At 35.3% G+C, this 19,029-nt stretch overlaps 1 protein-coding gene across 6 annotated transcripts; it reads right to left on the bottom strand.

Moving 5' to 3' along the window:
• Nucleotides 1–14,755: 14,755 nt before the first annotated feature.
• Nucleotides 14,756–18,135, bottom strand: LOC149183043 (cysteine-rich receptor-like protein kinase 2). Of its 6 annotated transcripts, none has more exons than XM_089417032.1 (7): nucleotides 17,301–18,135; nucleotides 16,951–17,139; nucleotides 16,729–16,856; nucleotides 16,430–16,646; nucleotides 15,991–16,222; nucleotides 15,812–15,899; nucleotides 14,756–15,645 (listed from the first exon to the last, which is right to left on the bottom strand). In XM_089417032.1, the coding sequence occupies exons 1-7, from the start codon at nucleotides 18,052–18,054 to the stop codon at nucleotides 15,328–15,330; spliced, it is 1,926 nt and encodes a 641-aa protein (XP_089273158.1). In that variant the 5' UTR covers nucleotides 18,055–18,135; the 3' UTR covers nucleotides 14,756–15,327. The 6 variants fall into 6 exon arrangements, 5 of the variants coding, with proteins under 5 accessions (XP_089273158.1, XP_089273156.1, XP_089273157.1 ...); XM_089417030.1 differs by having other exon boundaries at nucleotides 14,758–15,645; nucleotides 15,749–15,899; XM_089417031.1 differs by having other exon boundaries at nucleotides 14,759–15,645; nucleotides 15,749–15,899; nucleotides 16,951–17,103.
• Nucleotides 18,136–19,029: the final 894 nt, after the last annotated feature.

Here is a 19,029-nt window from a genome sequence, read left to right as displayed (position 1 = left end):
AAATATTGCGGAAATTTCCATGATTTTTAGAGAAAAAACACTCTAAATAAACTAAAACACAATAAAAAGATTAAATACTCATTGATTTCATTTAAGTCTTGTCTAACTATTATACATTTTTAACTTTTTATTAAAAAATTAACTAAACAAATTTTTGTCAAATTATGATAGAATAGTTTTTTAACACAATATATCATTCAACACGTTAAAAAAATATTGGGACATTCCAATTTTGAAAAATTCACAACTTATAATTCGAGTCAATTGAGACTGAATTCGAAATAATTTTGACCTAAAAATACGCTATAAAAATCTCCCAAAACAAGTGAAGTCACTTATAATTCGAACCAATTTAGTCTGATTTCTAAATAAATTTGACCTAAAAATATGCTATAAAAATCTCCCAAAACAAGTGAAGTGAAATATAGTTTAAGTTTAATATAAAAATTTAAAATTTAATGAAAAATTAACAATATAAAATATAAATTTATTAGATTTGTCATATTATTTATGTTATTTTTATCCAATAAATATATGAGGCGAAAATATAATAATATAATAATTAATTTATTATCGGATGCTTATTATTATTCTTATTTATGGTAGAGTATATTATAATTAGTTTTTAAATTAGTGTTTCATTTTTTCTTTATATTAATTTAAATTTTTTAAAGTTTAATCGGATCATATATAAGGTGTGACTAATTTTTTAATTATAGTAATAAAAATTATAAAATTAAATATTTTGAAAAATAAAAAATAATTTTTTATTTTTTATTTTTTGAATTGGTTAATATATAAGATGTGATTAATTTTAGTTATTTTTAGGTATAATTATTAGTAAAAAATATTTACAAAAATCTTGATTTATTAATGGTTAATTTCTCATATTGTAAAAAAAATTCAAAAAATTTCATTGAAAATATTTAAATAATTTTTTTTATAGTAGAGATAAAATCAACATTATCAAAATTCTTTAAAGCACTAAAGTTTCAATGTACTAAAATTAAAAAATTAAAAATAAAAAAAACTTTGTCAAAATCATACCTTAATTTCTATTATTTTCTGGGTCAAGTTATGTTTAAAATAGTAAGTCAACAATCAATTACTTTTTTTTTTGAAGAGAAAAAATCCATATATGACCGCAGCCCTCAGGATTACCAACAATCAATTACTTTATTAATTATGTCTTACTATGATTATTGTTGGTATGGTGTAAAGCCGGCGAATTTGCCTCGTCAAATTATGGCTTTGGAATGACCCAAAAGCTGCCTACAGCTTTTCTTTTCTAGGATGTTGATTGACACAAAAGCTGTAGTAGACGTGGAGTACCAAGGCGAATTTGAGTCGTTAAATTATGGCTTTGGAATGACCCAAAAGCTGAATTTGAGTCGTTAAATTATGGCTTTGGAATGACCTAAAAGCTGTCTACAGCATTTCTTTTCTGGGATGTTGATTGACACAAAAGCTGTAGTAGACGTGGAGTACCAAGGTTGTTTCTTACACCCTTCACCCTCAGCTTACCCTTTATTCTTCTCTAGAGGGATCAGACTATATTGCCCCCTTCCATCAACGTGATGCTCCTGTAATTTTCATTTCCACTATTTCATTGAGACTTTCAACTCAATCTGGTCCATAACATAAAACAAGGTTTAACATAAACCACGTCACGTCACCAACTAACTTTAATCGCAATTAATTCATTACGGACATGCTTAACTTATGCATAACAAGCAATACCTCTGGAAAAGTAATAATACAAACACAACCCATCAAGCTGTAACATGCTCAGCCATCCCACTTTTTTTTTTTTTACTTGTTTTCACATGAATATTTTACCATGTCTACTTACTTATTCATTATTAATGGTGAGTATTATCAACATAGTAAAAAGGAGCATATATTTTTTTTAAATTTTATGAGAACACATATTCATCCGGATGAGAGTCTACTGCTTACTAGTTGGATGAGAGTCTACTGCTTACCAGTTGGTGATATAATCGTTTAATATTTGAGATTATGGAATACCCTTAGTTGATATTTTCTGCAGTTAAACACCAAGCGACTTCTTGTTATAGTTTATGTTCGGTGTGGCCCATCGATATTATCAACCATATTTGTATTTTTTTTACTTTATACTTTTTATGGATATCCCTCCACGCTTTTGAAAACCTTGAGTATTAGTGTGGTTAGAAATAGTAATTATTTCAGCTTGTGGAGTTAGGTAAAATTTAGAGAGTAGTTAACTGAGTATTTGAGTGTTGAGTTAAGTTGAGATAAGTTATTTATGACTTTTAGTGTGTGGTTGCATGTGGATGCATGTCAAGATATTTTAGGCAAGTCTCTAGTTGGAAAAGATTAAATACCCTTCACAGGGTTCATTGTAAAAATCATGTTTAGTGTGATCAGTACAAGAGCCTCAGCTCATGTTTTGTGTATGAATTCATGCTTTGTCTCCTCCTCCTTTCCAACAAGTATTTGTTTTGTGTATGAATTCATGCTTTGTCTCCTCCTTTCCAACAAGTACATATTGACATACTGTTCTTAAAACAATTGGCTCACCCTCAGCCATTGATCTGCCACTGTTGTTAGAAAAATAATTTTACAGGGCAAAGAACTCAAAACGGCAAAGTAGGCAAGGTCCAGGTCAACTTCAGTTGCGGAAAAGTAAATCTTTAGGTTGCGGCAAGGATATCGCAAGGAACTCAGAAAGCAGTTGCAGCAAAGTAGGCAAGGTCACTTCAGTTGCGGAAAGGTAAATCTTTAGGTTGCAGCAAGGATATTGCAACCACACAAAATAACTCATGACAAGATAGAGTAAAACAAAGGAGGATTTACTTGTGAAGGATTAAAATCATAAAGCAACTGACCACACTTTATATTATATGTCAAAACATAAATGGAAAAATAGAGTAAAACAAAGGAGGATTTACTTGTGAAGGATTAAAACCATAACCCAACTACCACACTTTATATTATATGTCAAAATATAAAGAAATTACATTAGTGTGATAAATGGAAGCTCCAACTCCAAGTGAAAATACAAAAAGACTTACTGCAATTTATGCATTACTGAGTAAACTTTTGTAAAAACTTTTGTAAAACTCCGTAAAACTAGTTTTCATGTGCCCACCAATATTTCCTCCACAATTTTCTCCTCACTACCTCTCAAACTCTCTCGCTCTCTAACTTGCCCAATATCCTCAACATTACAAATGACTTTTACATCCATATTTATCTTAAAATACAAATTTGATATTAATTACATGATAGAGAAAATATTTAATACGCAACATGGGCCATTTTACATGGTAAATGATTCTCTGAACTTGCAGGTGTTGTGGAGTGTGGGCAACCATTGAGGAATGAATGTTAGCTCATATCTAATTAATAAACTTCATTAAATGCTTTAACCTTTGTGATGTGTTTCGGAATGGTTCGCCCACTTTTGTTCCGACTTCCGACTTCTATCATTCTCCCTGCAAATAAAGTAGTGGTTGATTGGGAAAACATGATGGCTATTAGTGTGTTAAGGCGGTGGTTGGGATTATTATTTTAAACACCCCCCCTTAATCGCAACTGCCACGATTGACAATTCCCAAACTGTCTCTGAGGTAAACAAAACTTTCATGTGCCAATGACTTTGTGAAAATATTAGCAAGTTGTTCCTGTGACCTGCAATGCTGCAACACAATTTCATCATTGTTAATCAACTCTCTAATAAAATGATATTTAGCATAAATATGCTTGGTCCTCTTGTGAAAAAACGAATTCTTTGACAATGCAATTGTGGATGTGTTATCGCAGAAAATAGTTGTCGCTCACTCTTGGTCGCGACGAAGATCCCCCAATATCCTTCTCATTCAAACTACCTGACACGCTACTGTTGTTGCGAAGACATTTTCAGCTTTTGCTGTTGACAATGAAACTATCGGCTACTTCTTGGAAGCCCATGAAATGGCTTGAGAACCCAAATGAAAAACATAAGCTGACGTGCTCTTTCTATCATCGACACTTCCTTCCCAATCACTGTCAGTGTAACCAACCAGCCTAAAATCATGTGTTGCGGTGTACAAAATGTCGTATTTGTCCCATTAACATACCTTAGCATTCTTTTCACTACTTGCCAATGTGTCTCCTTGGGTGTCTCCATGAACCTTGACACCAAACTCACTGCATACATTATATCCGGCCTAGTGGCGGTCAAATACATCAAGCTGCCTATCATAATTTTGTATAACATCGAATTGACATTGCTGCTACAATCTTCTTTGCTCAACTTCAACCCCATGACAGTTGGAGTTGGTGCGGGCTTGTTGTTCTGCATTTTAAACCTCTCCAAAATGTCTGCCACATACTTTGCTTGAGAGATAAAAATGTCATTTTCTGTTTGCTTTACTTCTATGCCCAAAAAATATCTTAGCAACCCCAAGTTAGTCATTTCAAATTCATTCTTCATGACTTGTTTGAAATCAGTGATGAGAAAATCATCATTGCCTGTAAAAATTAAATCATCTACATATAAGACAACAATGAGAATCTTACCATCATTCTCTTTGATGTAGAGAGTAGGCTCACTGTCACACTTGTCGAAGCCATTATCAAACAAGTAGGCATCTATCCTGTTGTACCATGCACGTCGTGCTTGCTTCAGCCCATAAAGAGTTTTCCTCAACCGATACACTTTGTCTTCTTTGCCTTTTACCTCATAGCCAGGTAGTTGCGCAACATACACTTCCTCTTTCATCACTCCATTCAATAACACTGACTTTACATCCATTTGATACACTTTCCATTTATGTTGCGCGATAATCACCACAACTGTATGCACTGTCTCCATCCTCACGACTGGTGCGAATGTCTCCTCATAATCTCTTCCATGTTGCTGCTTGTATCCTTTGAAAACTAGCCTTGCTTTGTGCCTTTCAATCTTCCCATCGACATTTCTCTTGGTCTTATAGACCCACTTCACTCCAATGACTTCTTTTCCTTGTGGAAGGTTCACTAACTCCCATGTGTCGTTCCTTTCTATTTCTTTTATTTCTTCCTCCATTGCCGCAACCCATTTTTCATCTTTGACTGCATCTTCAAAATGGATTGGGTCATCAACATGACAAAACATAGCAAATAATGAATTCAAACTAGTGCTGCTATCAACTTCATCTTGCTCATATATTTCATTCAAATTTCTGAATTTTAGTCTTCTTATGCTTGCTGAAGATGGGCTTGATATGCCACTTGGTGTTGCGCTTTGCAGCATGCTTGGAGAAGCACTTCCTTGACTACGCAATGTTGTCGTAATATTTGTTGATGGTGTTCCTTGTTGCCTGCTTTGTTGGGCTTGAATACGTGTAGGGAGTAACTATTGGAGAATTACTTGCTGCTGTTAATTCCTCTTTGTCCTCATGCGGTATACATGCTTTCACATTGACTGTCTTCTCTAAACTTCCATCCCATGCTTCCTCTTCTATGAACTGCACATCTCTGTTGATTATGACTTTCTTGGTTGATGGATTGTAGAGCTTGTATGCCTTGGATTCATCACTGTATCCAAAAAATATGCAGTTCTCCCCCTTGCTGTCCAACTTATTTTTCAACTCATCCAGGACATGTGCATATGCCACACATCCAAAAACTCTCATGTGAGTGATGCGATGATTTCTTCCACTCCATGCCTCTTTGAGAACTATGTTCTGGATGCTTTTGGTTGGACATCTATTCAAGATATATGCTGCACAAGCGACAGCTTCAGCCCAATAATCATTTGGCAAATGCTTTTCCTTCAACATTATCCTTGCCATTTCCATAATGGTCATATTCTTCCTTTCCACCACACCATTTTTCTGAGCTGTATATCTTGTGTAAATAGCTTGTGAATTCCATGTTCCTTGCAAAATCAAAGGAAGTCATTTGAGATGTATTCTCCACCTTTGTTAGTCCTAAGGATTTTGATGTAGTGTCCACTTTGCTTCTCAGCAAGAGCCTTGTACTGGAGAAAGTGCTCAAACACTTCACTTTTCTATTTTAGGAGATAAACTCGTGTCTTCCTTGTGTAGTCATCTATGAATGTCAATACATAGTGGCTGCCACCAATTGATGGTGTCTGCATTGGTCCACATAAATATGAGTGGACAATCTGTAAAGGTTCCTTTGCCCTCATTGAATTTCCAGAAATGTCTCTCTATGTTGCTTGCCCAAGATGAATCCTTCACATAGGCTGTTCGATTTTTCTATGAGTGGCAAACCCTTCACCATACCTTTCCTATGCATCAAATTCAAACCTCTAAAGTTGAGATGACCAAATCTCAAATGCCACAACCAATTTTCATCTTTGCCCTCTGGTTGATAGTTTACTTGTATGACAGCTACATCTTTTCTTCCATTATCTTGTGAGTTCATTGATAATTGTGCTTGTGCACCTTCTTCTTTCAAATTTGATCTTATCTTTAGGGGAAACATTCTATTGTTTGTCATCTACACCTTTGCAATCAGTTGTCTACTTGGAGGTCTATCCAAAATTGTGCATACATCATTCCTGAAAAAGACATTGTAGCCCTTTTGCATGGGCTATCCAATGCTTATGAGGTTATGCTTCAGACCGTGGACAAAGTAAACATTCGAGATGTACTCCTTCTCTCCCTTCTTTGTTAGGATATTAACTCTCCCTTTCCCATGAAAAAGACTTGCTATCAATCCCTAATGTCACTTCAGATTTCACACTTTCATCTAGATTGGAAAACATTTTTATGTTCCCTCAGATGTGATTGCTACACCCTGAATCTATATACCATATATCACTTTGTTTTTCTTGTGCTACATTACAAGCTAAAAACATGCTATCATGGTTCTGATTTTCTTTTGTGAAATTTACACTTGGCTTGTTAGTAATGTCATATTGCTTCTTTCTACATTCATTTGCATAATGACCATACTTCTTACAGTAATGACATTGAACTTTAGATTTATCATACCTCTGACCTTGTGCTTGATTTTGGCTTGGGCCTTGACTTGGATTCTTCCTCTACCATATGATCTTCCTCTGCCTCGACCTTGACCAAAGGAAACTTGTGTCTTGAAGGAATGCTCCAATGAGGAGCTTGTTGATCTATTTAGTCTATGTTCATGAGAAACCAGTGATGCATGAAGCTCATCCACTGAGAACTTTGAGAGACCCTTTGTCTCTTCTATGGCCACAATAATGGCATCAAACCTTGTTGGAAAACTTCTCAAGACTTTCTCAACTATTCTTCTTTCTTCAAGTGTCCCACCATAAGACCTGATTTGAGTAACCAACCCAATTACATGTGAAAAAAATGAGTCTACATTCTCAAAAACTTTCATACAAAGTGTTTCAAAATCTCTTCTCAACATTTGTAGTTTTGTTGTCTTGACTTTTTCCATGCCTTGGTAGGCTGTCTGGAAGGTGTTCCATGCTTGCTTGGACTTCGTTCTTGCTGCAACCCCTGGGAAAATACTTTCATGAACTACTTGGAAAATATAAAACATGCCTTTTGAATCCTTCTTCTTGTTGTCCCTTAACAAATCTCTTTCTACTTGAGACAAGGCATTGTATGCGGCTGCATCTGCTGGTTCTGGAAAACCATTCTCCACCAAATCCAAAATTTCTTGAGATGATAACAGGGTGTTCATTGTAATAACCTAATAATCATAATTTTTTCCATTAAATTGAGGTATTTGAGGATTAGTCAAGCTTGTGCTTGATGTTTCCATTTCTGAGTGTAAAAGAAAATTACTGACTGCTGTAAATTTGCTCAAAAACAATCTTCCCTCAAAACAATTTTTAATTGCTAGTAAAATCACTTTTTCTATACTAACAAATTTTAACCCACTCTGATACCATCTTAGAAAAATAATTTTAGGGGGCAGAGGAAATAAAAATAATTTTAGGGGGTAGAGGAAATAAGAAATCAGTTGCTAAAAAGTAGGTAAGATCAACTTTATTTGTGGAAAGGTAAATCTTTAGGTTGCGACAAGGATATCGCAACCACACAAGAACTTGGCAAGGTCAACTTCAGTTGTGGAAAGGTAAATATTTAGGTTGTGGTGAGGATATGGCAACCACACAAGGACTTAATTAAAGGTAGGAAATAACTCATGACAAAACAAAGGAGGGTTGTGGAAATTAACTTCTGAAGGATTAAAACCATAACGAAACTGACGACACTTTATATTATATGTCGAAACATAAAGAAATTACATTCCCGTGATAAAAGTGAAAATACAAAAAGACTTACTGCGATTTACGCATTACTAGGTTGCGGAGTAAACATCTGTAAAACTTAGTAAAATTGGTTTTCACGCGCCCACCAATATTTCCTCAACGATCTTCTTCTCACTACCTCTCAGAGTCTCGCTCTCTAGCTTTCCCAATATGCCCAACATTACAAATGAATTTTACATCCATATTTATCTTAACATACAATTTCGACATTAATTACATGACACTAATATTTCCTCCATGATCTTCTCCCCTCTCAGACTCTCCCTCTCTAACTTTCCCAATATACCCAACATTACAAATGAATTTTACATCCATATTTATCTTAACATACAATTTTGACATTAATTACATGACAGAGAAAATATTTAATACGCAACGAGTGATTTTACATAGTAAATGATTTTCTGAACTTGCAGGTGTTGTGGAGTGTGGGCAACAGTGGCAGAATGAATGTTTGCCCATATATAATTAATAAACTTAATTAAATGCTTTAACCTCTGTGATGTGTTGTGGAATGGTCCGCTTTGAACTTCTTTTCTGACTTCTGTCATTCTACCTGCAATCAAAATCACAACTGTGTAGTGGTTGATTGGGCAAATATGTAGTGGTTCACTGGGGAAACATGATCATTGTTAGTGTCTTTAAGGTGGTGGTTGGGATTATTATTTCGAACAATTGTTTGATCCAACTACGTAGACTATTGTAGGCCAATTAGGGTAACTAACTTCCTCAACTTCCGGGATTCGTTCGCAATTCTATTGCCTCACTGGTGGCTCTCTGGTTTGTATCGCTCCAAGAACGCCATTGTTTGAAAATTTTCCTTGAAAACAGGTATTCTCCTCCTGTGGGAGCTCTCCTCTTTTCCTTTTATTATTTTGTATACTTTCGCACCAGTTGTTTCATATTCTTGTGTGTATTGTACAGGTAGTAACCGACGTCATGGCTCTTTACCGATGGCTAGTCTCAGCTATGAACACCAGGCTAGGTAATTACTATGATGTCGTTACCTCATTTTTCTTTTGATATAACTACATACTTGTTTTGTGCCGACGGTCAAAGGTTGTCCATTTTAGGTTTGAGAATCACACAAGAATCTCTACGATTTCGTCAAGTAGTAACCCCACATTCCCTCTAAATTCATTGCATTTGACATGGGTTGTCTTTTAGCATTAGCTAACTTCATCATCCACTGTCCTACAGGTAGGGTTTCATGTGTTCTTTCTATGGTTCACCAATCTTTCATGGAGGCTTAGACCAAGTTTAGAGAATAATTCCTAGTTATTCTTCTCCTCTCCATGTTCCAATAATTCTCATACTTGATTCATGCGAGGTATTTCTTCATCATTATTTACTCCGCTTATGGTTTTAAGGGTTTGTTCTAATGAAATACTATAAGGGTTTTTCCTCCTTTCCGCTGAGGTCTTAGACAATTCTAAATTGTTTAATATTAGAGATTCCTTTTTATAAATTATTTTGTCTTGGAACACTGTACTATTTTCCTTTATGTAAAATGTAAGTACATCAAGCCTCCTTTCTGATGGCTTCTAAGGATTTTACTATGTAATGTATAGAAACTTGTCATTCCACGATTGTCTTTAACATGAATGTTAGAGTAATACACATTTCTATTTACAATAGTTGGGTTAAATGTTTTCGTTACCCATATGTGTATATAATTTCTTTGTTCTGAACAATTAAAAAAATATTGGTTGTCTTATGGATAATTTGTAGGGTTATTGTTCTGTTAATTGCCTTTATTACAACTCTGGAATGTATTGTGGTTACTATGGTGTTTTCTTGCACCATTCTCATAATTTTCTTAGATTTCTTTAAAATTATGATTGCACTGTTGAAATCAGGTTGAGAACCAATTGGTTCCACAAGTAATGTACTCTTATGGTTTACTCCAGTTATAGTAATTCTTGTTATTTCTCTCTTTTTACTTTTTCTTTTTATTGGCAGTGCCCGACAAAGAGCATGAGCCTTTCACTCGGGGCCTTCTCCCTACCCATGAGGTAGCCTAACTGGAATGTATTATGTCCAACTCTGGATAGTTCCATGCCGAAACCCTTGGTTTCTTAGCTGGAATCTAACTAGATTCATAACCCTGCGTTCTTTTTTAGCTGTTGTTATGATCAATTCAGGTTGGGAAATTATGTTGCAGTCATTATTATCAATGTGTGTTAGTGTGATTATATGTCTGTCCAAACGTTGTTCCCTGTCTCACGGTTATCCTCAATTGTTCATAAATATGGACCACATTACACTTTTATTCATCACAACATACACATGATCGTTACTATCTAACTGAGCCTGAACCCTTAAGAAAGAATTATCCACAGTCGAAGTCGGGGAAAAACCTTTTATTTTTAATTAATAAGAAGGGTACGAACTATTTGGAAAGTTATTAATCACAACATTCCAAAAGCATCTTCTGTTTCACAACAATATTCATATTCACAACATCTCATAACTTAATATTCCTCTAACACACGCAGAGTAATTTTTATGTAACATTTATAGTACTTCTCCTACAATAGTTGCAATAATGCTTTGCATTCCTTTAATATATTTGAATCTACTTGGGAGACAATATAAATACTTATATGTCTAACCTAGACTTGTCCATAAACTCAATTAGGAAAAGATCTCTCCACCCATCCAACGAGAACAAAAATCATGTTTAGTTCTCCCTCCAAGCTCTTAACCTTCCAGGATAGTAATTCGACAGGGACCACTTCAGGTCAGTTCATAGGCATCAAGGTCCAAACCAACCTAGAACTCATAGACTTTTGTCTACATCAGATTTTTCCATTGGCTCAAGTCCAGCTCAAGAAATAATCCTTATGTAGTATCCTTCCATACCCTCACAACATTCTATTCAAGTGTTATCTCTCTCTCTCTCACACATGTTTTCCTCTTCTTTAGAAGAAAAAGAACCCCTTTCCTTTCCCAGTGAGATCTTTTATTTCAAGGGAAAGATGAGAGAGTGATAATTGTCATAAATGTCTGGAATTTTTTAGAATTTGTTTAGGATATTTTCCTAGGAATTTCAAGACTTGTCACTATTTCCTATTAATAAAAATAATAAAAATAAACTTTATCATTTGGAGTTATTTGACTTTTTCTCTAAGACATAACTACCAAAGTTTCACATAGTAAAACAAGTAATTAATAGTAAAATAAAATATTTACAACACTAGGGTGTTACATCTGCCCTCCTTGTGTGAAACACAGTCCTCAGTGTTCTCCCCTCTCTTTTGGTGTAGAAATTCCTTGTAGATTCAAACTACTTATGTATTATGGTAAAAGAAAAGACTTGAATATATTCTACTAATCAGTGGAAATAATTAATCGATCGAGAAACCATGAATCATACAAGAGAAAGAATTAAATCAACACATTACACAATGATTACCTGGGGAAAGCCACAGTTAAAATCCCCTGCTATCTATATATTACATTAGTTAGAAAATATGAGAAGATTACAATGCTTTCCTCAAGCTCTAGCAACCTTCGCACTATCTCTATCTATCGCATAGCTTCCTAGACAAGCATTGGCCAATACTTAATCAATTTTCTACTTACCCAAGTCCCTATTTCCTTGTGATGTTTCCTTGGGAATAAGCCCCTATTAATAAGGAAAATTCCTCAATTGGAATTGTGCATTCCATTATAGTTCTTCCTCTGACCGCATGCACCACCTGTACAATTTGGATGATTATACAACGGAGAGCACACTTATACAACTGATAGCACACTGCCGTTGAACTATAATATCAACTGGGTAACTGATAGATCACCAAAAAGGTTGAAATTCTAGAACCAATTGAACAATGAACTAGTTTTCCACCATAATGGTATTTGATGCAGTAGCATATACGCTCTTGAAAATAAACGCCTTGAATGTGTTCACAATTGTTTTTATGTAACAAATAACAGTCGTGTTGTCTATCTAGTTTGTGCAAATGTCTGTAAAATTTATGCAGAGGACTTATGTCACTCCTCACTAAGAGTAGGATGTGAGATAAAGGCGTTATGTAATTTCTGGAGTTCGAAATTCCGGTTAGCCAATGTCTGAAATAACAGAATAACAGAATAGAGCAACTGTGTTGGTAGAAGTGGTTAGAAAGGTAGAGAGCAACTGTGTTGGTAGAAGTGGTTAGAAAGGTAGAGGAGGTAAAATATAAAGTTCATAAACAAAATGTACCCATTGCTGTGTTTTTATTGATCATACAAAAATTTGATTGTTACAATGAATAAAGTGATCAGTATTTAAATATTTTTGGACTAACTAATAACCTAAAATAATTTAATATGCAGACACTTAACTCAGTTAAGTCACACTTTAAATATGAACTACATTTGCTATTTTTTTAATTGATCACACAAAAATTTGATTATTACTTTTTTATTGATCATACAAAAACTTGATTATTGATCACGCAAAAACTTTTATTACAATGAATAAAGTGACCAGTATTTAAAATTTTTTGGACTAACTAATAGCCTAAAATAATTTAATATGCACACACTTAACTCAGTTAAGTCACACTCTAAATATGAACTACACTAAACTTTTAATTCATCACTGAACTTCACTTAATAAAAAACGGATTTATTAACTAAATGACTAAATATGACTACACTAAACTCTTAATTCATCACTGAACTTCACTTAATAAAAAACGGATTTGATTTATTAACTAAATGAGTAAACGACTCTCCAGGGAAGATACCTAGAGAGTGTACGAACACTCACACAATCTATTATATTCAATCAAGAGAACAACCTAATACATATAAGCTTTCTCACAATCAAGTAGTTTGAACCACTCCCTAATAAGTAGGATCTCAATCCTATCTAAAAAAATAAACACCTAAACAGTAAACTAAATTTGGCTTTCTCTATTAATTCTAACAATATTTAGGTAACTGACTCTTTAATTTTAACTAACTCTGACCTACCGTAATAATTACAGTTTCTAACCAAAAAAATGACCTAGCTTACGGCCTTGCGGTGCCATGTCACTCGCTACAATAGTCCTCGTGCCCCCGTGTACACAGCCTGAACAACCACTTGCAATCATTTTAAGGGGAACTTGATATTTGTTTGCTCGATAGGAAGAATATTGCAACCTAGACTTTCATGTTCGAAAACATCCTCCGTTTCTTTCCTCGAGTTATTACGCTTTAGAGCAGTAAACTCATATATTTTTTTAAAAAGGACTTTTCTAAACATGATATTTGAAAGATTGGCCAGAGCACACAACGCTCCGATACCAATTGAAGGTTCAGAGCAAACAGCTACGGTTGTTGAATAACAAAAAAAAAACATTAAAATAAAATCACAGCACAACCAAATCTCCAAGCAAAGAAACCATTAACATAAAATCACAGAACAACCAAATGTCCAACCAGCTACAGCTGCATACAATTCGGACTGTGCGTCCCGACTCTGCATTCTTCTATCCCAGCTCAACTGTCTTTATACAAAACTAAAGTCGGTTACGTCCCCTTCAATTCAAAAGGGTTATGGCGGCGCTGGGTCTTCGAAAATCAGGCGGTGTGCAGTCCGTTGTCCGTGAATTGCCAGGCGGTCATAGTTAATCTCCAACAATATTTTGGCTGAATTATAATTTCAGCGACCAACATTATATGCTAAAATATATATTTTTTTAATGAGGACTTTTCTAAACATGATATTTTGGCCGAATTATAATTTCAGCCACCAACCTTATATGCTATTGTATGGAAAATAAATATTTTTATTTACCCTAAACTTATCTTAGATTTTTGTGTATATACAGATAACTAGTAAATAAACTTATTTATCTCAGAATTAATATAGACAGAGTGATATTTTATTCCAAGGCAAAAGGAAAAACTGAATTACTTCAATCAAAATGTTATATTCGTCAATATCATTACTATTCACAATTTCAAAATTAACCTTTACATTGAAAAGTTGTCCCGCAGTTCAAGCAAACCTTATTTTTACTACAAGTTGTACTATTCATATTACAAATTTACAGTAAAATTTCAAAATTAACATTTGAATCAAAACGTTGTGGTGCACTTAACCAAAACCCTATTTGTACTGCAAGTTTTGTTACTCATATTACCAATTTGCAATTTTACATTCCGTAGTTTTTTTTTTTTTTTCCAAACATATTTGATGGTGAATAAGATTTTCAAAACTGATAATGGAAAAAAACGAGCTCATAAATTTGAAATCCAATAATTTAAGCCTTATGTGATAATTTTTAATCACTGTCTAATGATTTAAGTTATCTCTCATATTGTCAATAGCTAGTTTACAAGTTTAAATGCAGAGGAATCCTTATTCATATTGCTGAACTATATCCAAAATCGTTTGCATATTGGTAGCACTTTATATATATAAGAATTTGTTCTTAACTACAGAGTTTCATAGTGGACAAGTGGTTACTCCCAAATATGAGAATGTGCATTTTCAGATTTTATTCCATAATTGTGATTTTATTCCAGATAAATTTCTTTTTATAGAAGATACAAGATATCTGTCTTCATGGAAAGAATCTGTGACACAAAAAGTTGTCGTTTACCCTAATTTTACTAATAAATCCTTCACGGATAAATCCATTTCCCTGCCGTGGCTCCTTACGGCACCTTACTATTATTTTATGCTGTGCATACACATGCTGGGAACTTGAAGTGCTTGTCTTTTGCATGCATATACTAAGAATTTTGACAGTTTTAAACAAAACAAGCTATCATGTTAATATCCTGTAGCTTGCCAAGTTTGAAGTTTTTGGATCTGGTCGAATGTGATCGATCAGCAATTATACACTATTTCTCCAAACATGCTGCATAGCAACGATTCTCCAGATATAAATTATATTTATCCTCAACCCGATACACAGACACCAAAACCGCTGAAACAGTCATGCACTACAGTAATTTGTTCCCACCGCCAAAACATTTATGTACTACAGCAATTTGCTCTGAAACATTCATCTATTTACAGTAATTTGCCCCGAAATCATGCTTGCGCAAATAGATCCAGACACTGACGAGGGAACACAGACACGGTCATAGATCCACTAACGAGGAAATAAAGACACGGTCATAGATCCAGAAGATTGAGGAGATGTGGGAGCAGGAGTTGAGTTTCCGGAGTAGGTTCTGTCGGTGGTACTCACAGGTGATACAAAACTTGGTTGTGTAGGCTGAACACGAATCTCTATATCGGTGGTTAACATGGAGACAACCTGTGACATCGCCGGCCGCTGTCCCGAAGAACCTTGTGTGCAAAGAAGTGCAATTGTGATCACCCTTAATGCCTGTTCTCTTGGGTACTGCCCCTCTAATTTTGGATCAACAATATCCAAAACATTACCCTGTTTATAGTTATTCCAAGCCTGCAGCATATTAATCGAAGTTTATTCTTTCAATTAATGAGCGTCTAGTTAAAACTATAAACCAAAGTTATCTGAAACATAAATTCTTAAAGAAGAAACGAACCCATTCCAAAAGAATGCGCATAGGTTCCGGCCGTGTTATATCTACACACTTTCTCCCACTCACAATCTCGAGAACCACGATCCCATAACTGTAAACGTCAGCCTTTTCCGTCAATTGCCCATGTACGGCATACTCTGGTGCGGTGTAGCCTCTGCCTTGTAACAAATTCGTGCAAACAATAAATTAACACCAGGATTCTACGCCTAAAAAATATCTATTTTGAGAAGAATTGCACAACTTACATTGTTCCCCCAACTCTGGTAGAAACATGGCTTTCACCTTCTGGGAAGAATCTTGCTATTCCAAAATCTGCTATTTTAGGGTGAAATCTGTCATCTAACAGTATATTTGCGCATTTGATATCTCTATGTATAATGCGCATGTTCGAATCCTCGTGCAGATATGACAGACCTCGAGCTGTGCCCACTATAATGTCTACACGGTTTTCCCAGTTTAGACCATTTCGCATCTCTCCTGCGTACCTCCAACAGTAATAATCAAACCCTCGATACAAGATAAAAGGGGCTAAACACGATATCAGAAATTAAAACTCTTAATGCTGAATTTAGCAGCTCTGATGGGAGCAACCTAGCAAGCAAATGCTTCAATTCAATTAGATACTGGTATACACACAAATAAAAAACATGAAACCTGAAATCAAAATTAATGGGATCTACATACCAAACAAATGCTTGTGAAGACCGTTATTTGACATAAATTCATAAACCAGCAAGCGTTGGTTCCCACGCGTGCAACATCCGAGTAGACGAACAAGATTGCGGTGACGGACGCTGGTCAGGAGGTTCACTTCTGTCAGGAACTCCTCCGCGCCTTGAGTATTCTCATGCCTTCCATTCAGTTTCTTGACAGCAACATCCCTTCCATCAGGAAGTCTGCCCTGCTCCCCAAACTCATTAAAGTCGGTGTGCAAACAAGCATATATTTGAACAAACCCATCAAATCCGGGTTCGAAATTATACCTTATAGACTTCACCGAATCCTCCTTTGCCCAGCATGTTGCTTCTGTCAAAGTTTCCGGTAGAGTTTCTCAGAACGTCGTAATCGAAAAGAACGCTATCGAAATTGCCTCTTGCTGTTACATTTTCATCTGCGCAGAGCACCATGACAACAAATTTTCCATAACAATTGAAAGAGACCACGTTAAAGAACTCACCAGAGTGCAGGAAGGAAAATATAATTACCTGTTCGAGCATGGCCCTTTCGATGTCTGATACATCGACGGAACAGTAGCAAACACACTACCGCAATCAGAGCTGTTCCCCCAATGCTTCCTAACAAAATATACACTAGTTTGGATGACGATTTTCTCGAAGACGGTGCCGGATTCATCGATACTGCCATTAAGAGGACAAGAAAACAATCGCCATAGCCTGTATTTTAAGTGATCAACCAAATCTTGCACGAAGTTTTCAACCACAAATCTTGCAACTATATGTCAACGAACTACCCAAGTCCAAATTCTATGAATCGACAAAGATTGCATATGAGAATAAAAGGAAAAAGGTTGCAGCAAGGCTAAGAAATCTCGTACTAGAAGTCTGGTTATCCGAGAAAAATTCGTAAGTTGAGTAACGCATAAAACAACCCGCCTCGAGACCTCGACCTTCTTGCTGGGGAATACATGCGAGTAAAAGATTCCGAGCTTCTGCCAAGCATGTTTGGCAGCTACTAGTCGTAAGGTAGGGCCAACACTGAGCGAGACCATATAAGGAGCCATCACTGGAACGCCCGACGGCATAACTGTTATTTGCAGCAGCCTCTGATATCAGTTGCGTGGATAAGGCTTCGGCTGTTTTAGAGAAGGTCTGAGGATCGCTGTCATTTGTGGAGGCACAGTAATGGGCAGCCCCTTTATCCACAGGCTTCCTCTCAAAACTACTAGAATTCTCATAGCGGATGAAACAACCGTCAAGATGAATCCGACCACCACTAGATTGGGAACACAGTGATTTTATTAGTTTCGCCGCTTCCATAACGCAATCTGAGCACTCGCCTGTGCTTAAATATTTCCGACACACTGCAATACCAAAGACAGGATCTGTTTTGCCAGATTTGTTTTCAAACGAAATGGCGTAGCCATCTGAGGAGATGTTTGAGTGGAGGGATGCCAAAACACCATTCAGATTTTCCTGAAACGCTGTAGCATTAACATACGTATAACTTTGTTTGTCGCTGCACCCTATCTGATCCGACAGTTCATACTGGGGATTGTCGGTTGCTATAGTTAGAGAAATCATCATAGCCACTGAAATAACCACAAATGAAGATTTGGCAACTTGAGCCATGCGCTGAGCAAATTATCAATGTGAAATGACCAGAACTGAAAACCTTGAGCCTTGCACTCGGCGAATAATAAAATTGAATGCATCACTAGTAACGCAATCGTGGAATATATCCCGATGACTAGCCCATTGTATGACTTGTATGTTTAATGAATGACGCCCATGTGTCTAATGAATGACGCCCATGTGTGTTTGAATGGAAATATACATTCAACTTTTTTTTAATAACTTTTATCATTTTTATTAAATATCTTATTATTATTTCCATCCTATTAAAAAAGATAATAACAAATAATTTTTTTTAATGGGGAGGGGAGGTCCCCTTAAGAAGCTGTATTAGGTTCAATAAGCTGTATTAGGTTCAATATACAATATACATTATGTACAAGTGTCTCCATCACATCACAATCAAATCCATATACAAGCTCAATTAATACATTATATGCTGCCCCGACAGCGCTACAAATGGGGTTCCAACACGGACCGGGTGCGAGAAAACCGGCATCGCCGACCCCTGACCATGCACTCAAGTGCAAACAAATAGTTAACTTATTATATGTGGTTTATTATTTATTTAGTCAATAATAGTAATAAAGGGTGTCTTGTTTAGGAGGGGAATTGTTTTGGAGGGTTAAAAGTGGTTGGAATTTAGGTATTTTTTTTTTTTAAATCTTACAAGAACAACGTTTGAATTATGTTTTTTTATAATGGAAAGATTCGACACCATCAAAATTTCTGTGTAATTTTATCAAAATATTGCGAAAATTTCTATAATTTTTAGAGAAAAACACTCTGAATAAACTAAAGCACAATAAAATAATTAAATATCCATTGGTTTCATTTAAGCCTTATATAACTATTATAATTTTTTTAATTTTTATTAAAAATTGACTAAACAATTTTTTGTAAAATTATAATATTTTATTGTTTGGAATAGATTTTTAACTCAAGATTCAACCCGTTAAAAAAGATTTGGAA

This window comes from Pinus tabuliformis, chromosome 3_2 (genome assembly GCF_031772625.1).
Source record: "Pinus tabuliformis cultivar Carrire ecotype Pingquan chromosome 3_2, CPIR1, whole genome shotgun sequence".
NCBI classification, from domain to species: domain Eukaryota; kingdom Viridiplantae; phylum Streptophyta; class Pinopsida; order Pinales; family Pinaceae; genus Pinus; species Pinus tabuliformis.
This window is presented reverse-complemented; position numbering and strand designations above follow the sequence as displayed.